This window comes from Nerophis lumbriciformis, linkage group LG11, assembly GCF_033978685.3.
Source record: "Nerophis lumbriciformis linkage group LG11, RoL_Nlum_v2.1, whole genome shotgun sequence".
NCBI classification, from domain to species: domain Eukaryota; kingdom Metazoa; phylum Chordata; class Actinopteri; order Syngnathiformes; family Syngnathidae; genus Nerophis; species Nerophis lumbriciformis.
Window position 1 is genome coordinate 13,714,553 of NC_084558.2, and position 26,110 is coordinate 13,740,662.

Consider the following 26,110-nt stretch of genomic DNA (forward strand, 5'->3'; position numbering starts at 1 on the left):
ACACTTTTTCACCACTTATGGCAGTGATGACAATATGAAACAAAAAGTTTGGAGTTAAAGTCATACAGAAGTTTCTGAAGCGCAAAAATTATGACTAAAGTAGTAAAGCTGTATTTTATGTTTGCGCTTTAATCTTATTGCCAGTTTATTTAAGAAACATATAAATTATTATTTATTAGTAATTTAGTGAGAATGTATTCATGTTAGCAGTGTCTAATTGTATGTAAATACATTTTAATAGGTTTTGATGAGTCCCTTCTTTTGCAGTATATTTGAGTATTTGATTTTATAATTCAGCCTGACCTAAGCCTTGATAATAATCTTTGTGATTAACAAATTGTTTCATAACATTTGAAAAGGTTGTAAAGTGTAAATAGGGTTAGATATAATTATTGAATATGAATAAAATCTCAACTCCATCCATCCATCCGTCCAACCATTTTCTACCGCTTGTTCTTCTCGGGGTTGCAGGGGTGGCTTAAACATATCCCAGCTGCATTCAGGTGGGATATGTGGGTGGGTACACCCTGGACAAGTCGCCACCTTCGGTGCTCAACTGTCCAATCAAATCTTAGGTTTGTTTCTTGTTTTGACAAATTAGGGCTGTAGCTATCGGTTATTTTAATATTTGAGTAAGTTATGTGCATTGTGGAGAAAGTTTACAATGCAGAAGCACCTTTTAACTGTTAAACATGTCTGTCTTCAACAACAGTAAGCCTTTTGTAGCGTTTCTTTTAATAATCCAGTAATTTGACAAGAGAAGGACAAAGTGCCCTCACTGGTGTCTACTTGTAAGGTTGCATTACTGTGTGTGGTATTAAAGTACCAGTAGAGTGGAAAAACAAGTTGCCTCTACATTGAAGCTAGTATCATATATATCTGATTTATGACACTAAAAGACTTCCAAAGTTTGGGTTTAAATAGATATGATCAATCTTAAGGAGATTCCCGAGCTATTTTGAGTAAATGAGGAAGCCAGTCACGTGATTCGTGAAGTAAGATCCCTTCCCCACCAACAACAATGCTAATTATGCAAACTTTGTGAGAGCCAACAACGATTACTTTGGGAAAACTGTGATCCTGAATTTTATATTTTTGAGTCCGAACACAGAGGATGAGCAATTAGTGTTAGAAGTTCTAAACAGATGCAGCTTTATTGTAACACTGTATAGCATCAGCAGCATTACTAAGTGCTAAACATACAAACTAACCATAATAAACCATTACAACACAAGCACTTAATGTAATATTTCCACTCTCGCTGGGATGCCAACTAACAGGGCGCTCACATAATTCCCTTTGGATGAAGATTCAATCGTAAAGCCAACTTGTTTTTCCACTCTACTCATACTTTAAAACAAGTGACACATCAATATCCATCCATCCATCCATTTTCTACCGCTTATTCCCTTTGGGGTCGTGGGGGGCGCTGGAGCCTATCTCAGCTACGATCGGGCGGAAGGCGGGGTACACCCTGGACAAGTCGCCACCTCAATATTTGTTTTCTAAACCATGCATTTCCCTCACAGTCTGCCGTACCGGCGCATGCAGTTTAAGAAGGCAGCACGAATCAAGTTTGCTGTGGTTTCTCTTGTAAATTAGAAATGCGGTTGTTCGTTTTTTCGCCAGCATATCTCTGCCCAGGCTTAGAACAAGTAACAACAAACTCAACAATATGTCAACAACGATAATAATTGTATATTTACACTTGTGGCCTTTTAGGAACGTTATCAAAAAATATTCCATGTACAGGTAATACATTTACGACCCTCTAATTATATATATATATATAAAAATATATATGTATATATATTTATATTTGAACATAATTAGAGACCGCTAAAAAGTCACCTTTACACTTGTTTTATCCAACACAGTGGCCTTAATTATATTCTATTGTAGATTACTGTACTCACCGGCAGCTTGGAGGATTCTCCAAGCGTTCACCCGGCCAATACAACACGGCGTTGACATGGAAATACTTTGTCACATCCTGGGTATTTTCTCTAAATTACAATTTGGCTTATACAGTATGTGCTGAAACTATAGGCGTAAGTTGTTCTGCAAAAACTTTGTCATTGGTCGCAGCTACCATCATTGGCTTCAATGTTAGCATTCCGTCTTGTTAGCTTCACGTCAAAGCTGTGTTATAGACTACGTTTACACTGCAGGCCAGACTAGTGGCCCAATTGTTTTTTTTTAATCAGATTTTTTTCCAGCTGACTGTTTACACTGCAAGTAAAATGTTATTTTTATCAGACTCCAGTGTAAACGCGCACAGGCCCCAATGTGGCCCCAATGTGGCCTTGACGTCACAAATGAAGTAGAAATGAGCTACCTCACGTAGCTGAAGAGTTGACTTGTTCATAGCGCGACAAGTAAGTGATTATTTTATTATATATTAAATGTAATATCTAAATCGGCATTTGGAAACTTAAGGTATAATTTTTTGATGCGGCAAAAGCGTAAATCCATAGACACCGCTGGTAGCTTTTTTCGACAAAGCAGCTCATTTCGACTGAACACCGAATTCCGTAAATGAAGAAGGAAGTTGCTACTACACACAGACCAGACCAGCATGTTAGTGGGTTTGTGTGGAGGATTTTGGCAGATGATGGAAAATAACTGCAGGAGGAAGAAGAGAATTGCAAAATTGAAAGTTATCATGTTGCGCACACGAGTGACGTAGCGCTACCAAAGATAACGTAAAAGTCGCATTCAGGTGGCATGGCCGTTTAGACTGCTGCACATTTGATTTGAAATGCTTTGGAGCATTTACACAGGCATAAAAAATTTAGATCTGTCACTTGAGGGCAAAAAAAAAATCAGATTTGGTGTGCAGTGTAAAAGGGGCCAAAGATGATGAAGTTGAAGTGCATCTTGTTGAGTTCATCTCTACTTCGCATTGCTCAGACAGCTGCTGATAGCAGTCTTGTTAGCGATAATGGCGCTCCGAGTAACATCGAGTCTGGTCCGTCTGGCGTCTCTTCTTTTGACAATGCTCACACTTAAGTTGCACTAATGTAGAGATGTGTTATTGGTGAGACAGGAGTTGAAAATAAAGTGCATCAAGAAGTTCTTCTGACAAGATGCAGAGGTGCCACCCTTTAACCCGCAACTAGAAGTCCCGCTTTTTGAACATTTTTATCGATTGCCACAATGTCATAATAGAACATAAGATAAATATTGCAATGCAATTATAAAACATAAATAAGACTTAATGTATCACTTAATTTGAGTCAGAATTATGTAGAATATCCTTAAAAAATTAATAAAATAAAATATGCGATGTAGTGAAGGCACAATATTTGAAGCGCAATGTAGCGAGGGACGACTGCAGTTTCAACTTGGAACGGAACACTCAGAACATAATTGATCGCTATGGGATTTATTGATTTTTTATTCAAACAATTGTCAAATATTGTGGTCAACTGATTCTGGTACTTAATTGATCTTTTTCTCCTCAGAGTGTTTCTTTCACACTTTAAAATTGGAAGTGCAGACAAATATCCAAACTCCCTACAGACGCCACATTCAAACTGACATATCCATAAAAGTCCAATTGAACTATATTCTATGTGCACATGGTGTGTATGGCTTGGAAAGGTGATATTTTGTAGTACGGTAACATATCTAATCAAGCCTGCATACTCTATCATTGCTTATCAAAAATGAAACCATTATTATTTTGGGTTTGTGTTTAGTGTCTGCTGAGTCATAAATAATACGGTATACACCACAATGATTGGCCCAGTCCCAGTTTTTTAAAGGCCCCATTCTGACCACAGCTCCAAAACCCCTAATCATTTGTGTATTTATGACTTGAATGTATTCTGAAGAAAGTCATTTTAGACTTAAATCCATGCCTGTCGACTCCTTTAAACAAACCATATTTAAGTGTTCCAGTGGAGATTTAATACAATATCCAACACATGTGTACAAATCACATATGCAAACAAACAAAACAAAGCATAAATGGATCAAGCTGGGGCGGCTGACGTTTCTACAGTAATCCTATGTAGTTTCTTCTATGTTCATCCCGGTCCTATTCCTGCATGTGTTGGAATATGTGCACTTCAGTGTGACTATGGAAGAATCATGCTGTGTCTCTGCAGACAAGAGCTGTGTCTCCGCCACCCATTAACTGTGTTGGAGCTTTGTTCTAGAAGGCAGACCTTCAGTTCCAAAGCTTATGAGGAAACATCTAGTGAACCTTGTATGCTTGCAGTCCAAAGCCCAGAGCCCTTGTCCTCTGTCATTTTCAACACATCAAGACATTTGGGGGGTGAGGCATACTGGAATGTTTGTAGTTCAACCATTTAATTCTCGTTTGGCAGACACCGGGACTATCAATTTGACTTCGCAAACAATGCCTGGGTGCTGGATCCCTTATATTGCTTCCAGGGTTTGGGTCCCATCAATCTCTGTGACATTGCAGTGCTCATGTAGCTGTGATACACATGTTGAACAACTTTACATTGTTATGATGATGTCACCTGACCACTAGCATCAGACATCAACGTTCAGTGGTGATTTGATGGACTCTCTTTGTGTTAAAAAGGGCCCAATCAGATGTGGTGTCACAAAGTGCATATCATTTACCAGTACCACCTCAGATTTGAACAAACACACCTGTGCCTTTGGCCAACTCTCGTGTTGGTGTATCCGTTTATGTCACCATGCATTCTTTACCCTTCTTCCTTTTGTCTCACACAGTCACCTCTGTCTTGCTGTTGGTCACAAAGTAGGGCTGTGTGGGGAGGAAGTGTTGGCTGTGGCTATGGCCTCTGCTGCCATGGAGCTGGTTAGGCTCCAGCACTGTACACTGAGGCCTCTTGTGCCCATAGGTCTTCCTCCGGCCAACTGTCTCTGTCCCATCCCATCCCCTTAGCCCCATTCCCACCCCATGCCCAGCCGCTATGGTGTTGGAACTGTACGCCAATGGGCGCCCCATTGTTGCAAAGCTGGAGCCAATTGGGGTCTCGGCGACCCTGGAGATGCCCATGGACGTGCCGCCTGGCATAGTACCTGCCATGTGTGCCAGGGAGGTAGTCCCCAGTCCTGGCGGCTTGCTACTGTGGCTGTGAAGGTGAGTGTGGGCACTGTGAGTGCTGTAAGCAACATGGCCGTGGTTGCTTTTAAGTTTCTGACCGTTGGGCTTCAGCGATCCTCCTCCAACTCCACGCCGTTCTGTCGGGAGAGTCGAGATGGAGGAGACTCTGGGCATCTCAGTAACATATGTTGCCACCGGCTCTGGGGTCAGTGGGCCCAATGACGTCATAGGAGTCATAGAGTTCATTGGGGTGAGTGTCGTCATGGGAGTCATAGAAGTCATGGGTGTTATTGATGTCATAGGTGTCATGGAGGGCATCTGGTTTATCGCTGGGTTCATGGAGTGGGAAGCCATTGGGTTAAAAGCAATAGGGTGGTTAGTGGTCATCGACGACATGTTGGCCATAGAAGGTCGGGAGTTCCCTATAGGCTGAAGCGGAAGAACATCTTTCGTTGGCAGCTCCACCAACAGCCTGCGCTTGTTGTAGACTTCACCGTTGAATTTGGCAGCTGTCAGAAGTGGGAGACAAAAAACAAAAAATGATATAATGGAATATTACTGTATCAGCAAATTAAGGAGCACCCCAGTTAGTAAAATATTTGAATGATTAAATTCTAAGAGTCTTATTTAAGACTGTACAGTGGAACCTCAATTTAAGAACCCCTCATTGTAAGACCTTTTTGATTTACGAACTACAGACCGAATACAAATGTGCTTCAGTGTACGAGCCTTGTCTCAGGGTTCGGAAATTTGGACAATGTCAGCCTTGGCATTATGAGTGCTATGGTGTATTGCCCCACATTTACCAAGTAGGTGTGTCTTATCAATATGACATGTTTTCTGTCAGATCCATGTTCACCTTGCAGTCATTACTCTTGAGGCCATGTTGCCTCCGTACCCTTGGAGATAAAGTTAACACAGTCAGAGAGTTTGCCCTGCTGTTGTAGCTATAAATCTACTTTATCGCGGCGAGAGCAGGCGAGACAAGCTGTCCAAGCAATGGAGAGGCTAGTGGGTGAGAATAAGGAACTGGAAAGGGGCAGAGGAGTGGTGGAGGTGGAGGTGGGGGAGGGCACAATCCCTCCCATTAAGGCACTGCAAGAATGGCTGCCATAGGGGGATCAAACTAGCTCAGGCAACAGGTGAATCAATCTGGCGGCAGTCAGCTCAACGGTGCACACATCCAGGGGCGTACGTGACAGGAAACAGAACATGTCGCTGTTACGCATCGTGGGCCTCGCATTCCTCTGTCCAGCAGTGTCACATTATATGTATTCACGGCAACACCTACAACCCTCTCCCGGCAAAACAAACAGTTGGCTTTCATTGTTACTTTTGTTTTTTAAGTAAATAAGCAGATTTTCATCTAACTTTGTAGAGCTGTGATCAGGGACACAGCACCAACTTCTGAGCCCCCATAAACAAGACTCCTGAAGAGCAAAGTTTGCTGTGTGTAGCAGTTTCCAACCACTTTGTGTTATGCATTACTGCTCCCTTCCGGACTGGAGGACAACTGAGTTACTTAGTACATTCTGACTTGGTTGCCAGCTGGTGCAGGTGAGCTTTCTATATCGTTACTCCGTAGAGTACAGCCCTTTGTTTTTTAACTGGTTGTTTTTAAAGGGCTTTATACATAAAGTTGGTATCAGTGGCGGGCCATGCGTTTCCCACCTAGGCCTTCAGTGATGTCCGACATCAATGATTACCTCTCAAAATACCATAATTGATGTCACCACATGACCATTGCTGGAGAAATACTATACAGAAACATATTTACCCCCTACTGCGTATTGAATCACATCAACAGTATACAAAACGGGTTATTTTCTGGCGCATTTAAAAATCTATTAAAACGCATCAGCAATTAAAACATATTCCGTACATTTCTCTGCTTGGCTTAATAAAGTTTGATTCAAAGTACACACTTCTCAAAGATATATTAACTGCCCTGACCACATGATGGCGACAAAAAAAAAATGTAACAATGTTAATTAAATGACAAGCATGACACACCTTAAAGTTAAAGTTAAAGTACCAATGATTGTCACACACACACTAGGTGTGGCAAAATTATTCTCTGCATTTGACCCATCACCCTTGATCACCCCCTGGGAGGTGAGGGGAGCAGTGGGCAGCAGCGGTGGCTGTGCTCGGGAATAATTTATGGTCAACTGTCTCTCAACTCTAAGTGTTCTCAAATTCATCCGCTAACGGTCCCGATGAGTATCCAATCACAGGACGCGTAAATGTCACGTTCAACGTGAGGCCATCTGGAAGGCCTTACTGACAACAACTCGTGATTTGACTGGCTGTTGCAACTGTCTATCAACTGTATGTCCCCATTGACTTACAGTGCACAGAAGCCCACATTGTTGAATCTGAAGGCGTTTGGCAGATTTGGTACTGCATGGCAACATAAGTTAGCTGAATTCTGATTGGATACAAACTAAAACTAAAAACAACAGCAGTTGAATGAGCATAATATGACATGAAGATAATATGAATAATTTTAAATATTTAGGGAACATCACAATAAAAGTAAATTAATCTTTAATTATGATCATGATTTCTGGCTATGTTAGTCCAGCAGAGAAGGCCTTGCTGGCCCTGACGGTTCATCACTGGTTGGTATGGTATGGTTGATGGTCGTTGATGAATCCCACTCCTTAACGCCTAAAGAGTCGCACTAGGCAACAGCGTTTTGCTCGTTGGTTAGCGCGCTCAACTCTAAATCCGTGGACTGGTTTGATCGCCCGGCAGGTTGAAGGAGAGTTACAGACACACAAATAAAAAATTAGCATCACAGTGGCATACTGTCAGATGTCAAACAATGCAATTTCTGGACTATAACCGCTACTTGTTTTTCTACCCTGAGCTTTTTACAATGCAGCTGTTGCATTTTTGTCATCGCACCCCTGTTTTTCCTTGTTTTTGTGCTTGCCCTCCCTTTTTGTTTTTTCTTTCTCGTCTCAGTTGTCATGGCACCAGGGGAGGGCAAGAGGAGCTGAGCGCACCTGTAAGCAATCACCACCAGGCTTCTTAAGCTGATTGCGTCCACCTGGTGGTGTTGGATCATTCTCTGTTGTTATTTTCTGCATACTTTCTGTGAGTATTAGAAAATGACTTTCTTCTTTGCCTCCCTCTATGCACCTTTGATTTGTACTTAGTTTGTTACTAGTTTTTTTGTGGCACAGGCTACCTACTCCCTTCAGTTGTTTTTTGTAAAGCTTCTTGTCCTCGGTGCTGTCATCTCCTCTTTGCTCCTGGGTTCCTGCTTGGGCGTGACTTAACAGCTGCCACTATTTTATGGATTTTTCCAGGTTCATGAGCTTCAAATGCCGCCAATAAATTTAGCTTGGTCACATCACACCAATGAAATTGTTGGTTAAATCAAACACACTCACGCAATCATTCAGTCAGCCATTTAGCGTGTTATGGACTCACCCTTGTCATGGAGAAGAAACAAGGAAATGCACACGACGCAGCCCCGAAGCCAAAGACAGTTGACCAGGTCATTGAAAGTGGAAACAGCTGCCACGCAGAACTGAAATCTACCACCACTAACGGGACCGCACAGGAGGAGGAAAAAGACGGAGAATGCGCTTGCTGACTTTTCCGGTAGGCTCTTTACGTCGTGTCTCAGGCACTCTCTTGTTAAATTTGCAAAATAACACAGGCGCTCATCTACATATTTAATGTTTCAATGTAAACACCTGTGGCTCATAGACTTGTGCAGCTCACTTACACAATAAGATTTGTCAACAAAGTAGGTGGGTGCAGCCTATAATTAGGTGCCCTTTACAGCCCGGAAATTACAGTATTACAGACCTGTGGCCTTTTTTGACTTTTTGGGCCAACATACTTGATGCTCATGTTCAGTCATGCAGAAGTAAACAAAAAATGTATGTATATGTAACAAGTTACATAAACTGTGACTGTCAAAACACAGTATTAAAAACTATATGCTGTATGAAATGGATGAAGTAGTCAAATGAAATAAAACAAAACATGAGGCGGGATGTGACAACTGCAAGTATAAATGTAAAAACGGGGACATCATCCATCTTCTTCCAATTATCTGAGGTTGGGTCGCGGGGGCAGCAGCCTAAGCAGAAAATCACAGACTTCCCTCTCCACAGCCACTTTGTCCAGATCCTCCTTGGGGATCCTGAGGGGTTTCCAGGCCAGCTGCGAGACAGTCTCCCAACGTGTCCTGGGTCTTCCCCCTTGCCTCCTATCGGTCGGACACGCCCTAAACACCTCCCCCAGGGGAAACGTCCGGGGGGTATCCTGACCAGATGCCCGAACCACCTCATCTGGCTCCTCTCGAATGACAGAGCTTCTTACTCTATCTCGAAGGGAGAGCCCCGCCACCCGACAGAAGAAACTCATTTCGGTCATAACCCAAAACTCATGACCATAGGAATGTAAGGGTATCATAATGCTAAAATGTTCTAGTATTTTTTTTTTTTACTACAAAGTATTTGTAAGTGCAAATAATTGTGCAGGAACATCTACTGTTTCAAACAAATATTAAAAATAATAACTTTTAAAGTGACAGTGTAAACATCCAGTGTGAAACAACAAAGTTCACTTTGTCTTTCAACGTTTACTTTATGAGAAGCAGTGTCCTCTACAGTGGACATCTGTCTGGAAAAGTCTGTTTCTCAGAAAATGTAACAAACAATTTCACTTTTAATAATATAAATACCTCACAAATATATTTTCTGGGTGACTGTGTACACGCCTTCCGCCCTAGTGCAGCTGGATAGGCTCAAACCGCCCCCCCCTCCCTTCATACCCCCCCTCACGGCATCAAGAGACACATGGTTGAACATGGGTGGATGGATTGAGAATGTATCAAGGAGCTTTTCAGTTTACTCGTATTTCACCATTTATTTTTTTTTCTTGGTGATTACCTCTGTGCATTGAGACGGGACCGGCTGGCTGTGATGGCTTGGTAACGCTCGAGACAAAAATGTACCCGCTTTGCTTTACAGAACGCAGACTTCCTTTCCTCCGAGGTTATATTTTCGCCAGAGTTTTTCTGTCAGCAACATAACTCAAATAAATATGGAAATATTTTAATGACATTTTCAGGAAATGTCCAACAAAATTATTCTTATCTACTACGAGTAGGAACACACTTCATCTCCTGCTTACGGCGTTTCTGCGCAGAGGATTCTGGGAGATGTAGTTTATTTTGAGACCCGGTCAACGCTAAAGCGCCAGAAAAAAAACAACACTCCAGTTTTTTGTTTGATACGTCACACACGTCAAGGCAATATTGTGAAGACTTTGAAACAGAAATATCTACAATACCATTAAATCCCCAGAATAAAACAATATTAAAAAAATCTAACATGAAACATTACATTACTTCGATTAGCTCTCAGAACCCACCGGTTGAGAATGAATGTTATAAATTTCACTTTTATTCAAAATTCCTCATGCTATGTTACTAAGTTATCATTGTATTTGTAGACCATGTACTTGTTAACTGACATTACAAGGATAATAGGTTGTCTGAGCTTTGTAGAAATTGTGTAGCTGCTGACAGAAGCACATTGTATATATGTTATATCATTTCATAGTTGGTTAGAATAAATAAATACAATGCATAAATATAAGTTCATATTTACATGTGATTAAAAATGTATTTCCTTTGGTAATTCCATGCAAGTATATGTTTTAACTTTATTTTTTGTTACAAAACCCATGTAAATTGGTGGGGAACATATTTTTTGTTCCGGTTTGATCACATTGTTGGGGGGACAATTAATATGTGACGGAATAAGGGAAGCAGCATGAGACAGCAAGCATTTGGTGGAAGAGGTTAACAGAGTCTCGGCTTCAAAATAAACTTTATTCCCTCGGAGTTTGTGAGGCCAATGAGTTCTGACGGCATTATTTTGGCATTGTGTTGGCATCGTTGTTAACGAGAAGAAGGTGTAGCTGAAATAAATGTCTGTGTGAGAAAAACGAACAACTTGAGCCTTGATTAAGACCTCAGAGGGAGTAACTAATTGGATTTGACCGTTTGTACTGTAATTGTCATTCCACTGTATAAGAACCCTCAAATGTACTGCTGTTTGAAGTCATGACAACCAGCTTTTTACTTACACTTTACCTATATTATCAGCAGGGATGCGATAACTAAAGCATTGTTTTTCAACCACTGTGCCGCGGCACACTAGTGAGATACAGTCTGGAGTGCTGTGGGAGATTATCTAATTTCACCTACTCGGGTTAAAAGTATTTTTTGCAAACCAGTAATTATAGTCTGCAAATGATGTATTGTTGTTGAGTGTCTGTGCTGTCCAGAGCTCGGCAGAGTAACCGTGTAATACTCTTCCATATCAGTAGGTGGCAGCCGGTAGCTAATTGCTTTTTAGATGTCGGAAACAGCGGGAGGCAGTGTGCAGGTAAAAAGGCGTCTAATGCTTAAACCAAAAATAAACAAAAGGTGAGTGCCCCTAAGAAAAAGCACTGAAGCTTAGGGAAGGCTTTGCAGAACAAAACTAAAACTGAACTGGCTACAAAGTCAACAAAGACAAAATGCTGGACGACAGCAAAGACTTACTGATGGCGTCCACAATGTACATCCGAACATGACATGACAATCAACAAGGTCCCCACAAAGTCAGATAAAAACAACTGAAATATTCTTGATTGCTAAAACAAAGTAGATGCGGGAAATATCGCTCGAAGGAAGACATGAAACTGCTACAGGAAAATACCAAAAAAAGAGAAAAAGCCACCAAAATAGGAGGGCAAGACAAGAACTAAAACACTACGCACAGGAAAACAGCAAAAAACTCCAAATAAGTCATGGCGTGATGTGGCAGGTCGTGACAGTACACTTACTTTGAGACAAGAGCTATAGTGATGCATGGTTGGTTATGGTTTAAAGTTGTATCCAACAATTGCGATGACTTTTTACTGTCAACTGAGTTTAGTTTTTTAATGATTTCTGCTGGTGGTGTGCCTCCGGATTTTTTCAACGCAAAAAACGTGCCTCGTCTCAAAAAAGGTTGAAAAACACTGAACGAAAGCATACCTTTTGAGGAAGAGGAATGTTTTTTTTGACAGTGATTTTCATTAGTAAACAAAACAAAAATGTGTATTTAGAATAGATTAAGTTTAATTACAGTAGATTTGAAAAACGAATCTCTTTCATCTCGTATCACTAGTTTGCATACTTATTTGTGTCTTTTTAAGCTTTAGGGTGGCTGTTATTTCTGAGACAGGAGTAGTGAGCGTGGTACGTGATCGGTCATTTGTACTTGACCGGAGACAACATCCTGCAAGTCCGCATCCAGGGACCTTCACTAGTTACTGTGAGGGATTCAATGAAGTGACCTTACATTGATGCACACAGGGACGGCTGCCTATTGATTGACACAAGTGTGGCTTATCAGCGACACAACTGAGGAAGTGGCAGAGGCAATTAAAGAAAAAGCAACCGGTTTAAAGTGTTGGAGGGAAAGTGTTGCTCCTAGACTTTGATTTATTTCAGTTCAGTTCAGTTTCAGTTTGTTTCGAACATGCATACAATAAAATGTAATGCAACACACAATACCAATTGTTTCATTACAGCACATCCGAAAAGGAGTAGGAAGAAGCAGAGCTTATTTAATCCTACCTCTTTTCATACCATAGCAATTGTATCCAATTTCCTTGTTCTCTGTAATAGAACAGTGAACAATCAAATAAAATACCATAGTAAGCATACAAATATTGAATACATAAATAATCTTTGTCTCAATTTAAAAAAAAGGGTTCAAGATGTTCATCATAATTCTTGTTCTGTGTACTTTGTGAACACTTGTAGTTTGAACAGTCTCTGAAACTGAATCATATTGGTGCGTTATTTGATTTATTTGGTTAATCCATTCTATAATTTAATTCCACATACTGATATGCTAAAGGTTTTAAGTGTTGTACGAGCATACAGATGTTTTACATTAGATTTTCCTCTAAGGTTATATTTCTCCTCTTTTGTTGAGAAGAATAGTTGTACATTCTTGGGTAGCAGGTTATAGTTTGCTTTGTACATCATTTTAGCTACCTTCTGTGTGTTCTCTCCTGAACAAAACACCGTTGTATCATCTGCAAATAATACTCACTTTAAGTCCTTTGTAACTTTACAAATGTCATTTATATGGAGATTGAACAATTTTGGTCTGAGTATTAATCCCCGAGGTATGCCACAATATTTTGTTTAGCTCTGTGGAAGTATGTTCGCTAGAGATGTCGATATTATCGGCCGATAAATGCTTTAAAATGTAACATCGGATATTATCGGTATCTGTTTTAAAAAGTAAAATGTATTACTTTTTAAAAAGCCGCTGTACGGAGTGGTACACGGACGTAGGGAGAAGTACAGAGCGCCAATAAACCTTAAAGGCACTGCCTTTGCGTGCCGGCCCGATCACATAATATCTACGGCTTTTCACAAACACAAGTAAATGCAAGGCATACTTGGTCAACAGCCATACAAGTCACACTGAGGGTGGCCGTATAAACAACTTTAACACTGTTACAAATATGCGCCACACTGTGAACCCACACCAAACAAGAATGACAAACACATTTGCAGCACTAACTCTTCAGGGATGCTACAATATACACCACCCACCCCACCTAGACCCCGCCCCTCCAACCCCGCCCACCTCAACCTCCTCATGCTCTCTCAGGGAGAGCATGTCCCAAATTCCAAGCTGCTGTTTTGAGGCATGTTAAAAAAAATGATGCACTTTGTGATTTCAATAATAAATATGGCAGTGCCATGTTGGCACTTTTTTTTCCATAACTTGAGTTGATTTATTTTGGAAAACCTTGTTACATGGTTTAATGCATCCAGCGGGGCATAAAAAAAAAATTAGGCATACTAATGTGTTAATTCCACGACTGTATATATCGGTATCGGTTGATATCGGAATCGGTAATTAAGAGTTGGGCAATATCGGAATATCGGACATCGGCAAAAAAGCCATTATCGGACATCTCTAGTGTTCGCTTATCTTCACATATTCCTCAATAAGGTAATATGCATTGGCAACATTGGGATCCATTTATTGTGGTTAAGATTAGCCGAACTGCTGACATTTTTGTTTTGTGTTTGGTGCCATCAATTCCCCTTTTGTTCCTTTTAGTCACGCCTGTAGGCATAATTTACACGTGAAATTGAAATCTGTCAATGTAACCCAGGTGCACGGGCAGGTTCCTCGCTCTGATTGCAGAGAGAGAAGCAGATAAGATCCCACTGTACTCGAGGAAGAATGGAGCTGTACGGCCGGATGATTCTTCATGGAGTGACAGGGATTGTGATGAATCGAGGGGGGATCCGCGTGGATTGGAGATGGAGATGTAGGAGGGAGAGACAAAGAGCACGATGAGAGAAAAATCTAAGGGCGTGAGAGTGTGACGCAGATGATCAAGGAGATATGAAAGGAAAGAAGAGATGGTGGGAGGGGAAAGAGCAGCAGAACATAAAAGGTTGGGGCAAAGAAGGTAGCAGTGGACTAGAGGCTGACAAAGTGTGACTCCTAACATGTTGCAGGTGTTAATGTCATACATAGGGCAAAATATGCCCTCACAAATGTATGTAGTGCAACACAAACACAGCAAGTAGTTTACAGGAAAACATAATGCCAATTTTGGCATATGCAGTATAATGCAAGATTCAGGCCGGTGTAATTGCATATGTATGTGTGTACAGATTTTTATATCAAATTTGTATTTTTTTATATTTATACATACGTGTGTAAATATATATGTGCGTGTGTGTGTCTATTAGGGTTGTACGGTATACCGGTACAAATAAAGTATTGCGGTACTAATCAATTAAAATTGGTACTACACCACCTTTGAAAAATACCGCTACCATTCTATCATCTGAATGCCACTGTGCAGCGGTGACTACAGAGCCGAAGCGCATGATGTATTATTATTTATTTATTCATGTTGAGTGTGTCAAAACGTACACATAAAGTGCATACAAGCAATAACATCTTGGGGGGGGAAGAATGGCAAAAAACAGGAATTCTACTGGTTAATAAAGTATATGTGTATATATGTGTATATGTGTGTGTGTGTATATATTTATATATATATATATATATATATATATATATATATATATATATATATATATATATATATATATATATATATATATATATATATACATGCATGCATACATACATGCATACATTTACATACATACATACATACACCCCCCACCCCATTCATTTTCTACCGCTTGTCCCTATCGGGGTCACGGTGGGTGCTGTAGCCTATCCTAGCTGCATTCGGGCGATAGGCGGGGTACACCCTGGACAAGTCGCCACCTCATCGCAGGGCCAACACAGATAGACAGACAACATTCACACTCACATTCACACACTAGGGCCAATTTTGTATTGCCAATCAACCTATACCCAGGTGCTTCTTTTTGGATATATATATATATATATATATATATATATATATATATATATATATATATATATATATATATATATATATATATATATACATACCAAATACATATATACTAAATATAAATATTTTTTTTCTAGTATTGACATTTGAGCAGGGGCGTTGGTGTGGGGGCGGGGCTAAGTGGGGCTGTTACAATGGTGCTTTTGTTACGTTTGAAGATTGTTTTTCTGTCCTTCATAAAGTTGTAAAAAATAAGTCAGAACAAGATAATATAAATTAATACAGCTGTGACATTTCAAATATAAGGTTGTTTGAATCAAATATAAAATGTCTGACACTTCCCAAACCTCCTATCAGACATACAAAATGGTTGGTTTGGGGAAAACCTAGCATGGAACACAGCAGCGTTAATTTGTTTGGCTAACGATTTTTGTCTTCGTTATTGTCAATAACCTACTTTCCCCGGACGAAAATAAGACAATAACCGTTGATGGGAAAGCTACTTGTAAAATGTATTAAGCTAAGCTACAAGTTAATTTTGAGTAAATGTAGCTAAGCTACCGAGGAAACTATCCCCGGAGAATTGTAGCAAGCTACACGACAAGGTACATGGCATAAGTTGCTTGCTGCATCAAAGCTACATTTAACGTCATGTATATCTATGAGCCCACATGTATAATATCAATGTTAATGTAACTCGACGTCCATTGCACCGGTCATCCAGGGGGGGTCCCCACATCTGCGGTCCCCTCCAAGGTTTCTCATTGTATCCCATTGGGTTGAGTTTTTTCTTGCCCTTATGTGGGATCTGAGCCAAGGATGTCGTTGTGGCTTGTGCAGCCCTTTGAGACATTCGTGATTTAGGGCTATATAAATAAACTTTGATTGATTGATTGATTGATGGATTGAACTATCTGTCATTTAGCTGGGGACACCCTACAATTACCTTTTAGAGGGTCCCGCACCCCAATGTATGTATTTTAGTTTGACTTTTCTTTGGCCCACCCCTATGTTATTAATTTTATTTGCCTACAGTAAAAAAAACAGCATCAATCTATATCTTGACAAAAAAAAACCAAAGACTTGTGTGTTGTTTGGGAACAGTTGGTAATGGTTATGTGCAGTAAAAATGTTCATGAACTCAACTCACCTTAATGTGTGTTTTTAAATTTGTGTTGGATGTCTTAGATGAAGAGAGCAGTTATGGTTTTGGTTTACAGAATAAACAACTAAAAACTAATGTTTTGGGCATGGTTTTCGCTAAACGCATCAATCTGTCTTAATATGGCCAAGAACACGCATGTCGTCTTCATTATAAAAGGAAACATCTAATCTGTGGGAAAGAACCCCTCTGCCATTTTCAAGTAATTGTTTCTGCCTCAAGGAATCGTTTATTTTACAGTAAATCTAAAGGCATGGTAACTTTGCCTAATAGGACAGCTTTAATGGTAAAAAAAAAAAATATATATATATATATATATATATATATATATATATATATATATATATGATTACATCCACATTGCAGTTAGCTAACCACGCACCAGGCAGCCACAATAGCGTGCATTTTTTTTACATCCGGTTTCAGTAGCGTAGTTTTTGATGATCAAAGTTTTCGGTACATCACTTGGTAATAGTGCAGAGATATTAGGTTATATATATCAATTCATACTGTAACGACCTGCTAATGTTAATGTTTTATATTTGTGTGGTTTGGATTTGATGCCAGTTTTTCCCGTTTGCAAACTCACCGTCCGTGCCTGAGAGGTAATTGGCAGGGAGACTGAGGAAGTGTTGTTGTGAGTCCGGGGAAGCACGGACTCACGAGACGAAAGTGTTTGCACAGAAGGTAAAACCTGTTGCAATTGTGCCATTTTTTATCATATGATTGGTAATAAAAGTTGAAAATAGCGTCAAACTGCTATACTAATTCAATTACATTCAGTGGAAACCCTGTATATGTGTATATATGTATGTATATATATATGTATATGTACGTATATACATATATATGTATATGTATGTATATACATTCAGTATATATGTATGTATATATGGATGTAGATATGTATATAAAAATATATATGTTATTATTATTTTTTTTCAATTTAACATTAAAGCGGTCCTATTAGGCAAAATCAACTTTTCTTACCTGTACCTGTTTTTGTGTATTTGGAATCTGCATAAGTCCCGAAAATATGAACTTAAACCATGGAAGCATGGCACAGATATTTATAAAAACAGTTTTACCTTCTCCAAAAAATGCTCTAAATGACCTGAATTTGAGACTTTAGTGGTTTACCTGAAGAGCTTTGCACGACTCTGCTATTTTTATTCAGTTTTAGTCCAAAGTCGCAGTCAATGAGTTGTTTCTTTTTCTCTATGTTCTCTTATTGTGGGACACTTGCCTTTCCTAATAAAAAGTAGAGTACAGTTATGACTTACATGGGTCAGTGGACTCCATATGTAAGTGCTTTAAAGTACAATATGGCTGACGGGGTGGAGAAAGTCGAAAACAAAACGGTGCATTCTGAAGAGACAGTCAGAAAGCGGTGCTGAAGACATAATCTATGCTACATTTAGACCAAAGCACCACCATTACATGTTATGTAAACCAAAATAAAGTGTTTTAAATATAGAAAAATCTGATTCCTTTAAATAAACTAACAGTACTAAATAAAATCTGCTAGAAAAGCGTCCCTACCTGATTGTAAGGAGGCACTTTAGCCAATGCACATCAGTCACAGTGATGGATGTCAAATTATCCAACATTATGGGATTTTTCATACAGTCTAACAAAAACCCTGAGAAAGAGGGTGCTTTCACCAAGTCCTCACTTTAATGTATTGTCAAGATTGGAATCGTGCCTCTCTTTGATATTGACTTTAAGAAAGACTCATTTTGAGAGGCTGACATTTATCTATATCATTGATAGCTTAGGGAGTTCAGCCTTTTTCTAATCAAACACTGTTGAAGCCATGCCAATATAGTGTGTTACACGGCCTGATTGTCGATTATTAGACTGCAAATATACTCAACCATTTCAGACATGGCCAAGGGTGATCTTGTTCATGAAACGTATCGGCGGCCTGAAAACTAAATAATCCAATTATTACACAATAATTGTGTGTACAGTCGTGATCAAAAGTCTACATACACTTGTAAAGAACATAATGACATGGCTGTCTTGAGTTTCCAATAATTTCTACAACTCTTATTCTTTTGTGAGAGTGATTGGAGCACATACTTGTTGGTCACAAAAAACATTCATGAAGTTTGGTTCTTTTATGAATTTATTATGGGTCTACTGAAAATGTAACCAAAAGTATACTAACAGCAATATTAATATTTGGTTACATGTCATTGGTTGTAATTTTTGTTTCATCTGACATCACATGGACAAAGATAAGGCCTTCAGGAGGAACGTTCTGTGGTCAGAAGAAATACAAATTGAGCTGTTCGGCCACAATACCCAGCAATATGTTGGGAGGAGAAAAGGTGAGGCCTTTAATCGCAGGAACACCAATTCCTACCGTCAAGCATGGTGGTGGTAGTATTATGCTCTGTTCCTGTTTTGCTGCCAATGGAACTGATGATTTATAGAGAGTAAATGGAACAATGAAAAAGGAGGATTACCTCCAATTTCTTAAGGACAAACTAAAATCATCAGCCCGGAGGTTGGGTCTTGGGCGCAGTTTGGTGTTCCAACAGGACAATGACCCCAAACACACGTGAAAAGTGGTAAAGGAATGGCTAAATCAGGCTAGAATTAAAGTTTTATAATGGCCTTCCCAAAGTCCTGACTTAAACGTGTGGACAATGCTAAAGAAACAAGTCCATGTCAGAAAACCAACACATTTAGCTGAACTGCACCAATTTTGTCAAGAGGAGTGGTCAAAAATTCAACCAGAAGCTTGTGGATGGCTACTAAAAGCGCCTTATTGCAGTGAAACTTGCCAAGGGACATGTAACCAAATATTAAAGGTTTACTGAAACCCACTACTACCGACCACGCAGACTAATAGTTTATATATCAATGATGAAATCTTAACATTGCAACACATGCCAATACGGCCGGGTTAGCTTACTAAAGTGCAATTTTAAATTTTGCGTCGAAATATCCTGCTGAAAACGTTTCGGTATGATGACGTCCGCGCGTGACGTCACGGATTGTAGAGGACATTTTGGGACAGCATGGTGGCTAGCTATTAAGTCGTCTGTTTTCATCGCAAAATTCCACAGTATTCTGGACATCTGTGTTGGTGAATATTTTGCAATTTGTTCAATGAACAATGGAGACAGCAAAGAAGAAAGCTGTAGGTGGGAAGCAGTGTATTGCGGCCGACTGCAGCAACACAAACACAGCCGGTGTTTCATTGTTTACATTCCCAAAAGATGACCGTCAAGCTTTACCATTGGCCTGTGGAGAACTGGGGCAACAGAGACTCTTACCAGGAGGACTTTGAGTTGGATACACAGACGCGGTACTGTGAGTACGCTGCGGCTTCCAAACATTTGATGGATTGCCCGTATGTGCGTGCCGCTATGTGCATGTCACGTACGTAACTTTGCGGACTTTGGGGAATTATATGTGCTGAATGAACTTTGGGGAGGTGAATGGTACTTTGGGCTGTGGGATTGAGTGTGTTGTGCAGGTGTTTGAGTTGTATTGGCGGGTTATATGGACGGGAGGGGGGAGGTGTTTGTTATGCGGGATTCATTTGTGGCATATTAAATACAAGCCTGGTTGTGTTGTGGCTAATAGAGTATATATATATATATATATATATATATGTCTTGTGTTTATTTACTCTTTTAGTCATACCCAGCTGAATATCAGGTCCCACCCATCTCTCACAGCATCTTCCCTATCTGAATCGCTCCCACTGCCCTCTAGTCCTTCACTCTCACTTTCCTCATCCACAAATCTTTCATTCAATCTTTCAAATTAATGGGGAAATCGTCGCTTTCTCGGACCGAATCGCTCTCGCTGCTGGTGGCCATGATTGTAAACAATGTGCAGATGTGAGGAGCTCCACAACCTGTGACGTCACACTACTCGTCTGCTACTTCCGGTACAGGCAAGGCTTTTTTATCAGCGACCAAAAGTTGCGAACTTTATCGTCGATGTTCTCTACTAAATCTTTTCAGCAAAAATATGGCAATATTGCGAAATGATCAAGTGTGACACATAGAATGGACCTGCTATCCCCGTTTAAATAAGAAAATTGCATTTCAATAGGCTTTTAACATTCCTGTATGTATACTTTGGACCCAGTAGATTTGGTTACATTTTCAGTAGACCCATAATAAATTCATAAAAGAACCAAACTTTATGAATGTGTTTTGTGACCAACAAGTACGTGCTCCAATCACTCTATCACAAAAAAATAAGAGTTGTAGAAATGATTGGAAACTCAAGATAGCCATGACATTGTTCTTTACAAGTGTACGTAAACTTTTGATCGCGGCTGTATATATTACTTGCTTTGCAGGCAGAAATGCATTAATAAATAATCAGTGCATTTGATTTCCCTTATATGGGTATGGCGGATATTTGTATAAGCATTGTAGTATAAAAGAGTTGGGATATCGTGCCGCCTCAGCCAATAGCGTACAAGCTGGCCAAACGGCATTCAAATCGGCTAAATTGGTATGCGGGCGCACTGAGTGTGTGAGGCCGTTGCACAGCTTGATAAACAGCCACTTTGTGTTTTACAGCGTGTCAGCTTTGGTGCCACGATCAATAACATCTGTCAAATCTGTGTACAAATCTGCTACATCGCCTTCACGTTGTTCTCTCCCCTGACCAGCAAGTCGCATATTTGAATCTAGATTGAAGCAATATTATAAGACAAGCAATTTGTGGCAAAAACGCAACATCTGTTGTGTGTTTTATGAAGAGTAATTGCCAACCATGCGTGTGACAAGGCAGTAATGCCCTCTCACACAACAGCTGGCATAACCATAAGACTACACCAAGAATGCTGCCCAATCTCAAAACTGTATTAGGATGTTTGACACCTACCCACTGCCTTCAGGGAGGCGTACTTGTTGAAATCCTTGTTTTGATGTTGCTGCTGCTGCTGTTGTTGTTGTTGTTGTTGTTGTTGCTGCTGCTGTTGATGTTGTTGATGTTGTTGTTGTTGTTGTTGATGTTGTTGATGTTCATACACATGAGCCAGCTGACCGAGAGCAGGATACGGGTGCTGTTGGATCATGTTTGACGCCGATCCTAGGTTGTTGTTCATCTGACCGCCCTCTGTGGACCAGAACACAAGAGTAAGCATCAGGTAGGAGGTACGTTTCAGCAAGCAAGAACATGAAATGTTATTGTGTGGGTATTCATAAAAATACATGCAGTTATATGCTTACATGGGACAGAAAAGGCATTTGCCAGCCCAACAGCGGTCGGAAACAGGTCTCGCTCTATTGTAACAACTAGGGGTGTGAATCTTTGCGCACCTAATAAATCGATCCGATTCCTGGGGTGACGATTCAATTCAGAATCGATTCTTGATTCAACGTGGTTCTCGCAATGGGTTATTTGGTATAATAATTATAACAAAACGTTTTCCAAAACGGGTTACAGGTTGAACAAGCTACTTCTGGTTGCATGGAAATGGCATGAAGTATTTTTAAAAATGTATTCTTATAAAAATAATATTGATAATGATAATATTTTTTTTAGATCAATTTCTAAAAATCATAAATCGATTTAGAATTGGGATGAATAAGAATTGCGATTCTGGTTGCATGGAGACGGCCTAAGAAATATATTTTAAAAAATTCATTCTTATAAAAATATAGTTTTTATATATATATATATATATATATATATATATATATATATATATATATATATATATATATATATTTTATTTTTTATTTTTTTTAATTACTACTTTCTTTCTTTCTTTATGTATTACCATATATTAAAAAAAATAATAATAATTTAGAAATCGGGATGAATAAGAAATGCGATTCTGGTTGCATGGAGACGGCCTAAAAAAGTTGTTTTTTTTAAATAAATCTTATAAAAAATTTAGTTTTTTTTAACTGTCGTTTGCACCAGAATAAAGCGAGCCATTGTTGTCTGGGAATGGGGGGAAATACTTGCACCATCTTGCACCATCCTCTCAGATGACTGCTAAGTGTGTACGCTTAAACTGCTCAAATAAGAGGCAACACGCCTGGTATAATAATCTGAACAGTTGAGTTGCAATCGATTCAATGCAGTGAGCATTTTATGAAATAAAAGAGAATGATTTTAAGATTTTGTTGATTTTGTTGCATTGTAATTTATGTAAAAATAAGTGTTTGTTTTGATCATAATCCTGACCAACAAATTTGGCAAAAATCACAGAATCATTCAATTGTTTGATAGCAAACTTGGTAGTTTGCCCTCCTCTCGCAGAGAGTAATGTAAATGTTAACTATTTAAATCCTATTTTTAGGGTAACCACAAACAGAAACTTGATCTTCTCCCCCATCGGCTGATGAATTCACACAGTCCAGAATATTTATTGCAAATTTAGTAGTCTTGAATCCTGAAAACGGCTTTGTGACGAAGTACATCTTTAATACTAGGTAATGCATCACAGCATGAAATCCAAGCATGCCCAAAGCTCAAGCTTTCTTAGCCCTCAGTGTATTGTCGAAATAAAATACACCAACAACAGTAAAAAAGAAAGGAAAAAAAAAAAAAGATGTAATGAGAAAAAGTTGAAATGTTGATACTAATAACTAAATATGTTTTCACACCGACAACACAAAGCTGACACAAAGTATGTATGTATGAGACCAAAATGATCAAAGATATCTTTATTACTGCGGTATTGTTGAACGTGTTCAAAATGTACCTATTTAGACAATCAGCATGCTAGCTTCTTCTCGTTGAAAATGAGCAGTATCATCGTGTTTAAAGTTTAAAGAAGTGCCGTAATCAATCACAGTTTTACAATAAATAACATTTGAAACGGTCATGCCAAGAGTCTGCAATTTTACTGGTAATCAGTACATCCCTGTTGCCTTTAGATAGGTCTTTTTTTAGCTCTTTTAAATAAAAAAACAATATGTATCACAATGGCCCCCTCATGCTTTGACTTTTGGACACCATAGATGTAATCCTACATAGCATGCTTATATCCCTCTCACAGCTTAAGATCAGAAGAAGATAGTGAGTGCTTCTGAGCATTCTAACTCGTCGTGGTGCTAACATGGTATTAGCCCATAAAAGAATAGGACTAAATAAAATAAACATACAATATTTCAGGACCAAGTTCTAATGTCACCATTTATTACTGTTAATTATTTTAATTACCTCACCAGTTCAGTGGCCTAGTGGTTAGAGTGCCCGCCCTGAGACTGGGAGGTTGTGAGTTCAAATGAGTCATACCAAAAGAAAAAAATGGGACAATTGCCTCCCTGCTTGGCACTTAGCATCAAGGGTTGGAATTGGGGGTTAAATAACCAAATGATTCCCGAGCGCGGACACCACTGCTGCTCACTGCTCCCCTCACCTCCCAGGGGGTGAACATGGGGATGGGTCAAATGCAGAGGATAATTTCACCACACAATTTGAAATGTGGACTCGTCAGACCACAGGACATTTTTACACTTTGCATCATTCCGTCTTAGATGAGCTCGGGCCCAACGAAGCTGGCGGTGTTTCTGGGTGTTGTTGATAAAGGGCTTTCGCTTTGCATAGTAGAGTTTTAACTTGCTCTTACAGATGTTGCGACCAACTGTAGTTACTGACAGTGGTTTTCTGAAGTGTTCCTGAGCCCATGTGGTGATATCCTTTACACACTGATGTCGCTTTTTGATGCAGTACCGCCTGAGGGATCGAAGGTCCGTAATATCATAGCTGGGTGTGTGTGTGACAATCATTGGGACTTTAACTTTAACTTTAACCTTACCATAGCATATACAACCATTTTTCTGTTTACCTGCAATAACTGAGTAAACTTCACATTTTGCAGCAATAAGGTTTTCTTATTGCGATTGTTTGCTGTACTTAATTGATCCGCTTTCCTCCACACTTAAGTTACGCAACACAGTAGTGCCAAAAAGCTAAGCGTCCTCTCGATGATGCCAAAACCAGTTGGTAAGATAACACACTGAGCAAAGTTACAGACATTCACATTTGAGAGAGGCGGGGATGGACAATCTTGCAAAGCACAGCCAAATGTCACCATAAACGTGGGAATGTTTCACTTCGGCTTTGTTCTGCTGTCTGAAAGCCTGAGCGATAATTGTAAAGTCCTGTGAACGGCTGGTGAAAGTATCCTTGCACAGTACATTGTGTTAAAAGCAATCTGACAGCACCACTTGATAATAATAAAGGAGCAAGATAAAGATGCGTACAAGGAAAAACGGAGAATGACAAGGCAAAGTCATAAAACATAAAAATGAAATTGTACTTGTAATATTGTCAAACTTAGGTGACTGAAGTGTTTCTGCAACCTATCAATATTGATTTTCTCCTCTATATGATCAAGACAAAACATTGTTGAGGCATGACAGGAGACGCTTAAACCTGCCTAAAAGATATTGGTGAGGTTACTTCCATTCAATCCCTAATGTGATTAAATTCAAGCTAATTTTCAAACATTCCCCCATATAGGCTCAGCTTAAAGGGACACTATCCTGCTCATTTCAGCGAAATGCCATTGGATTCCATTTAGGCATTACATGAATATTCATTTGAATAAAATACTCCATAAAATTGTGCATGTAGTACAAAACCCAAAACCAGTGAAGTTGGCACGTTGTGTAATTTGTAAATAAAAACAGAATACAATGATTTGCAAATCCTTTTTAACTTATATTCAATTGAATAGACTGCAAAGACAAGATATTTAATGTTCAAACTGAGAAACATATTTTTTTTGTGCAAATAATCATTAATTTAGAATTTAATGGCAGCAACACATTGCAAAAAAGTTGGCACAGGGGCATTTTTACCACTGTGTTACATGGCCTTTCCTTTTAACAACACTCTGTAAACGTTTGGGAACTGAGGAGACACATGTTTTAAGCTTCTCAGGTGGAATTCTTTCCCATTCTTGCTTGATGTACAGCTTAAGTTGTTCAACAGTCCGGGGGTCTCTGTTGTGGTATTTTAGGCTCCATAATGCGCCACACATTTTCAATGGGAGACAGGTCTGGACTACAGGCAGGCCAGTCTAGTACCTGCACTCTTTTACTATGAAGCCACGCTGTTGTAACACGTGCAGAATGTGTCTTGGCATTGTCTTGATGAAATAACGTTGCTTGGATGGCAACATATGTTGCCCCAAAACCTGTATGTACCTTTCAGAATTAATGGTGCCTTCACAGATGTGTAAGTTACCCATGCCTCGGGCACTAATACACCCCTATACCATCACAGATGCTGGCTTTTGAACTTTGTGCATATAACAATCCGGATGGTTCTTTTTCTCTTCGTTCCGAAGACACAACATCCACAGTTTCCAAAAACAATTTGAAATGTGGACTCGTCAGACTACAGAACACTTTTCCACTTTGCATCAGTCCATCTTAGATGAGCTCGGGCCCAGCAAAGCCGGCGGCGTTTCTGGGTGTTGTTGATAAATGGCTTTC

At 39.5% G+C, this 26,110-nt stretch overlaps 1 protein-coding gene across 1 annotated transcript in view; it reads right to left on the reverse strand.

Moving 5' to 3' along the window:
• Nucleotides 1-3,892: 3,892 nt before the first annotated feature.
• Nucleotides 3,893-26,110, reverse strand: part of shisa9a (shisa family member 9a) — a 134,458-nt gene continuing 112,240 nt past the window's right edge. The window contains exons 3-4 of the mRNA XM_061967308.1: nucleotides 21,531-21,764; nucleotides 3,893-5,562 (exon numbers count right to left, since the gene is read on the reverse strand). Coding sequence (XP_061823292.1) covers nucleotides 4,709-5,562; nucleotides 21,531-21,764 — 1,088 coding nt within the window. The 3' untranslated portion in view covers nucleotides 3,893-4,708. The remainder of the gene's footprint in view (nucleotides 5,563-21,530; nucleotides 21,765-26,110) is intronic.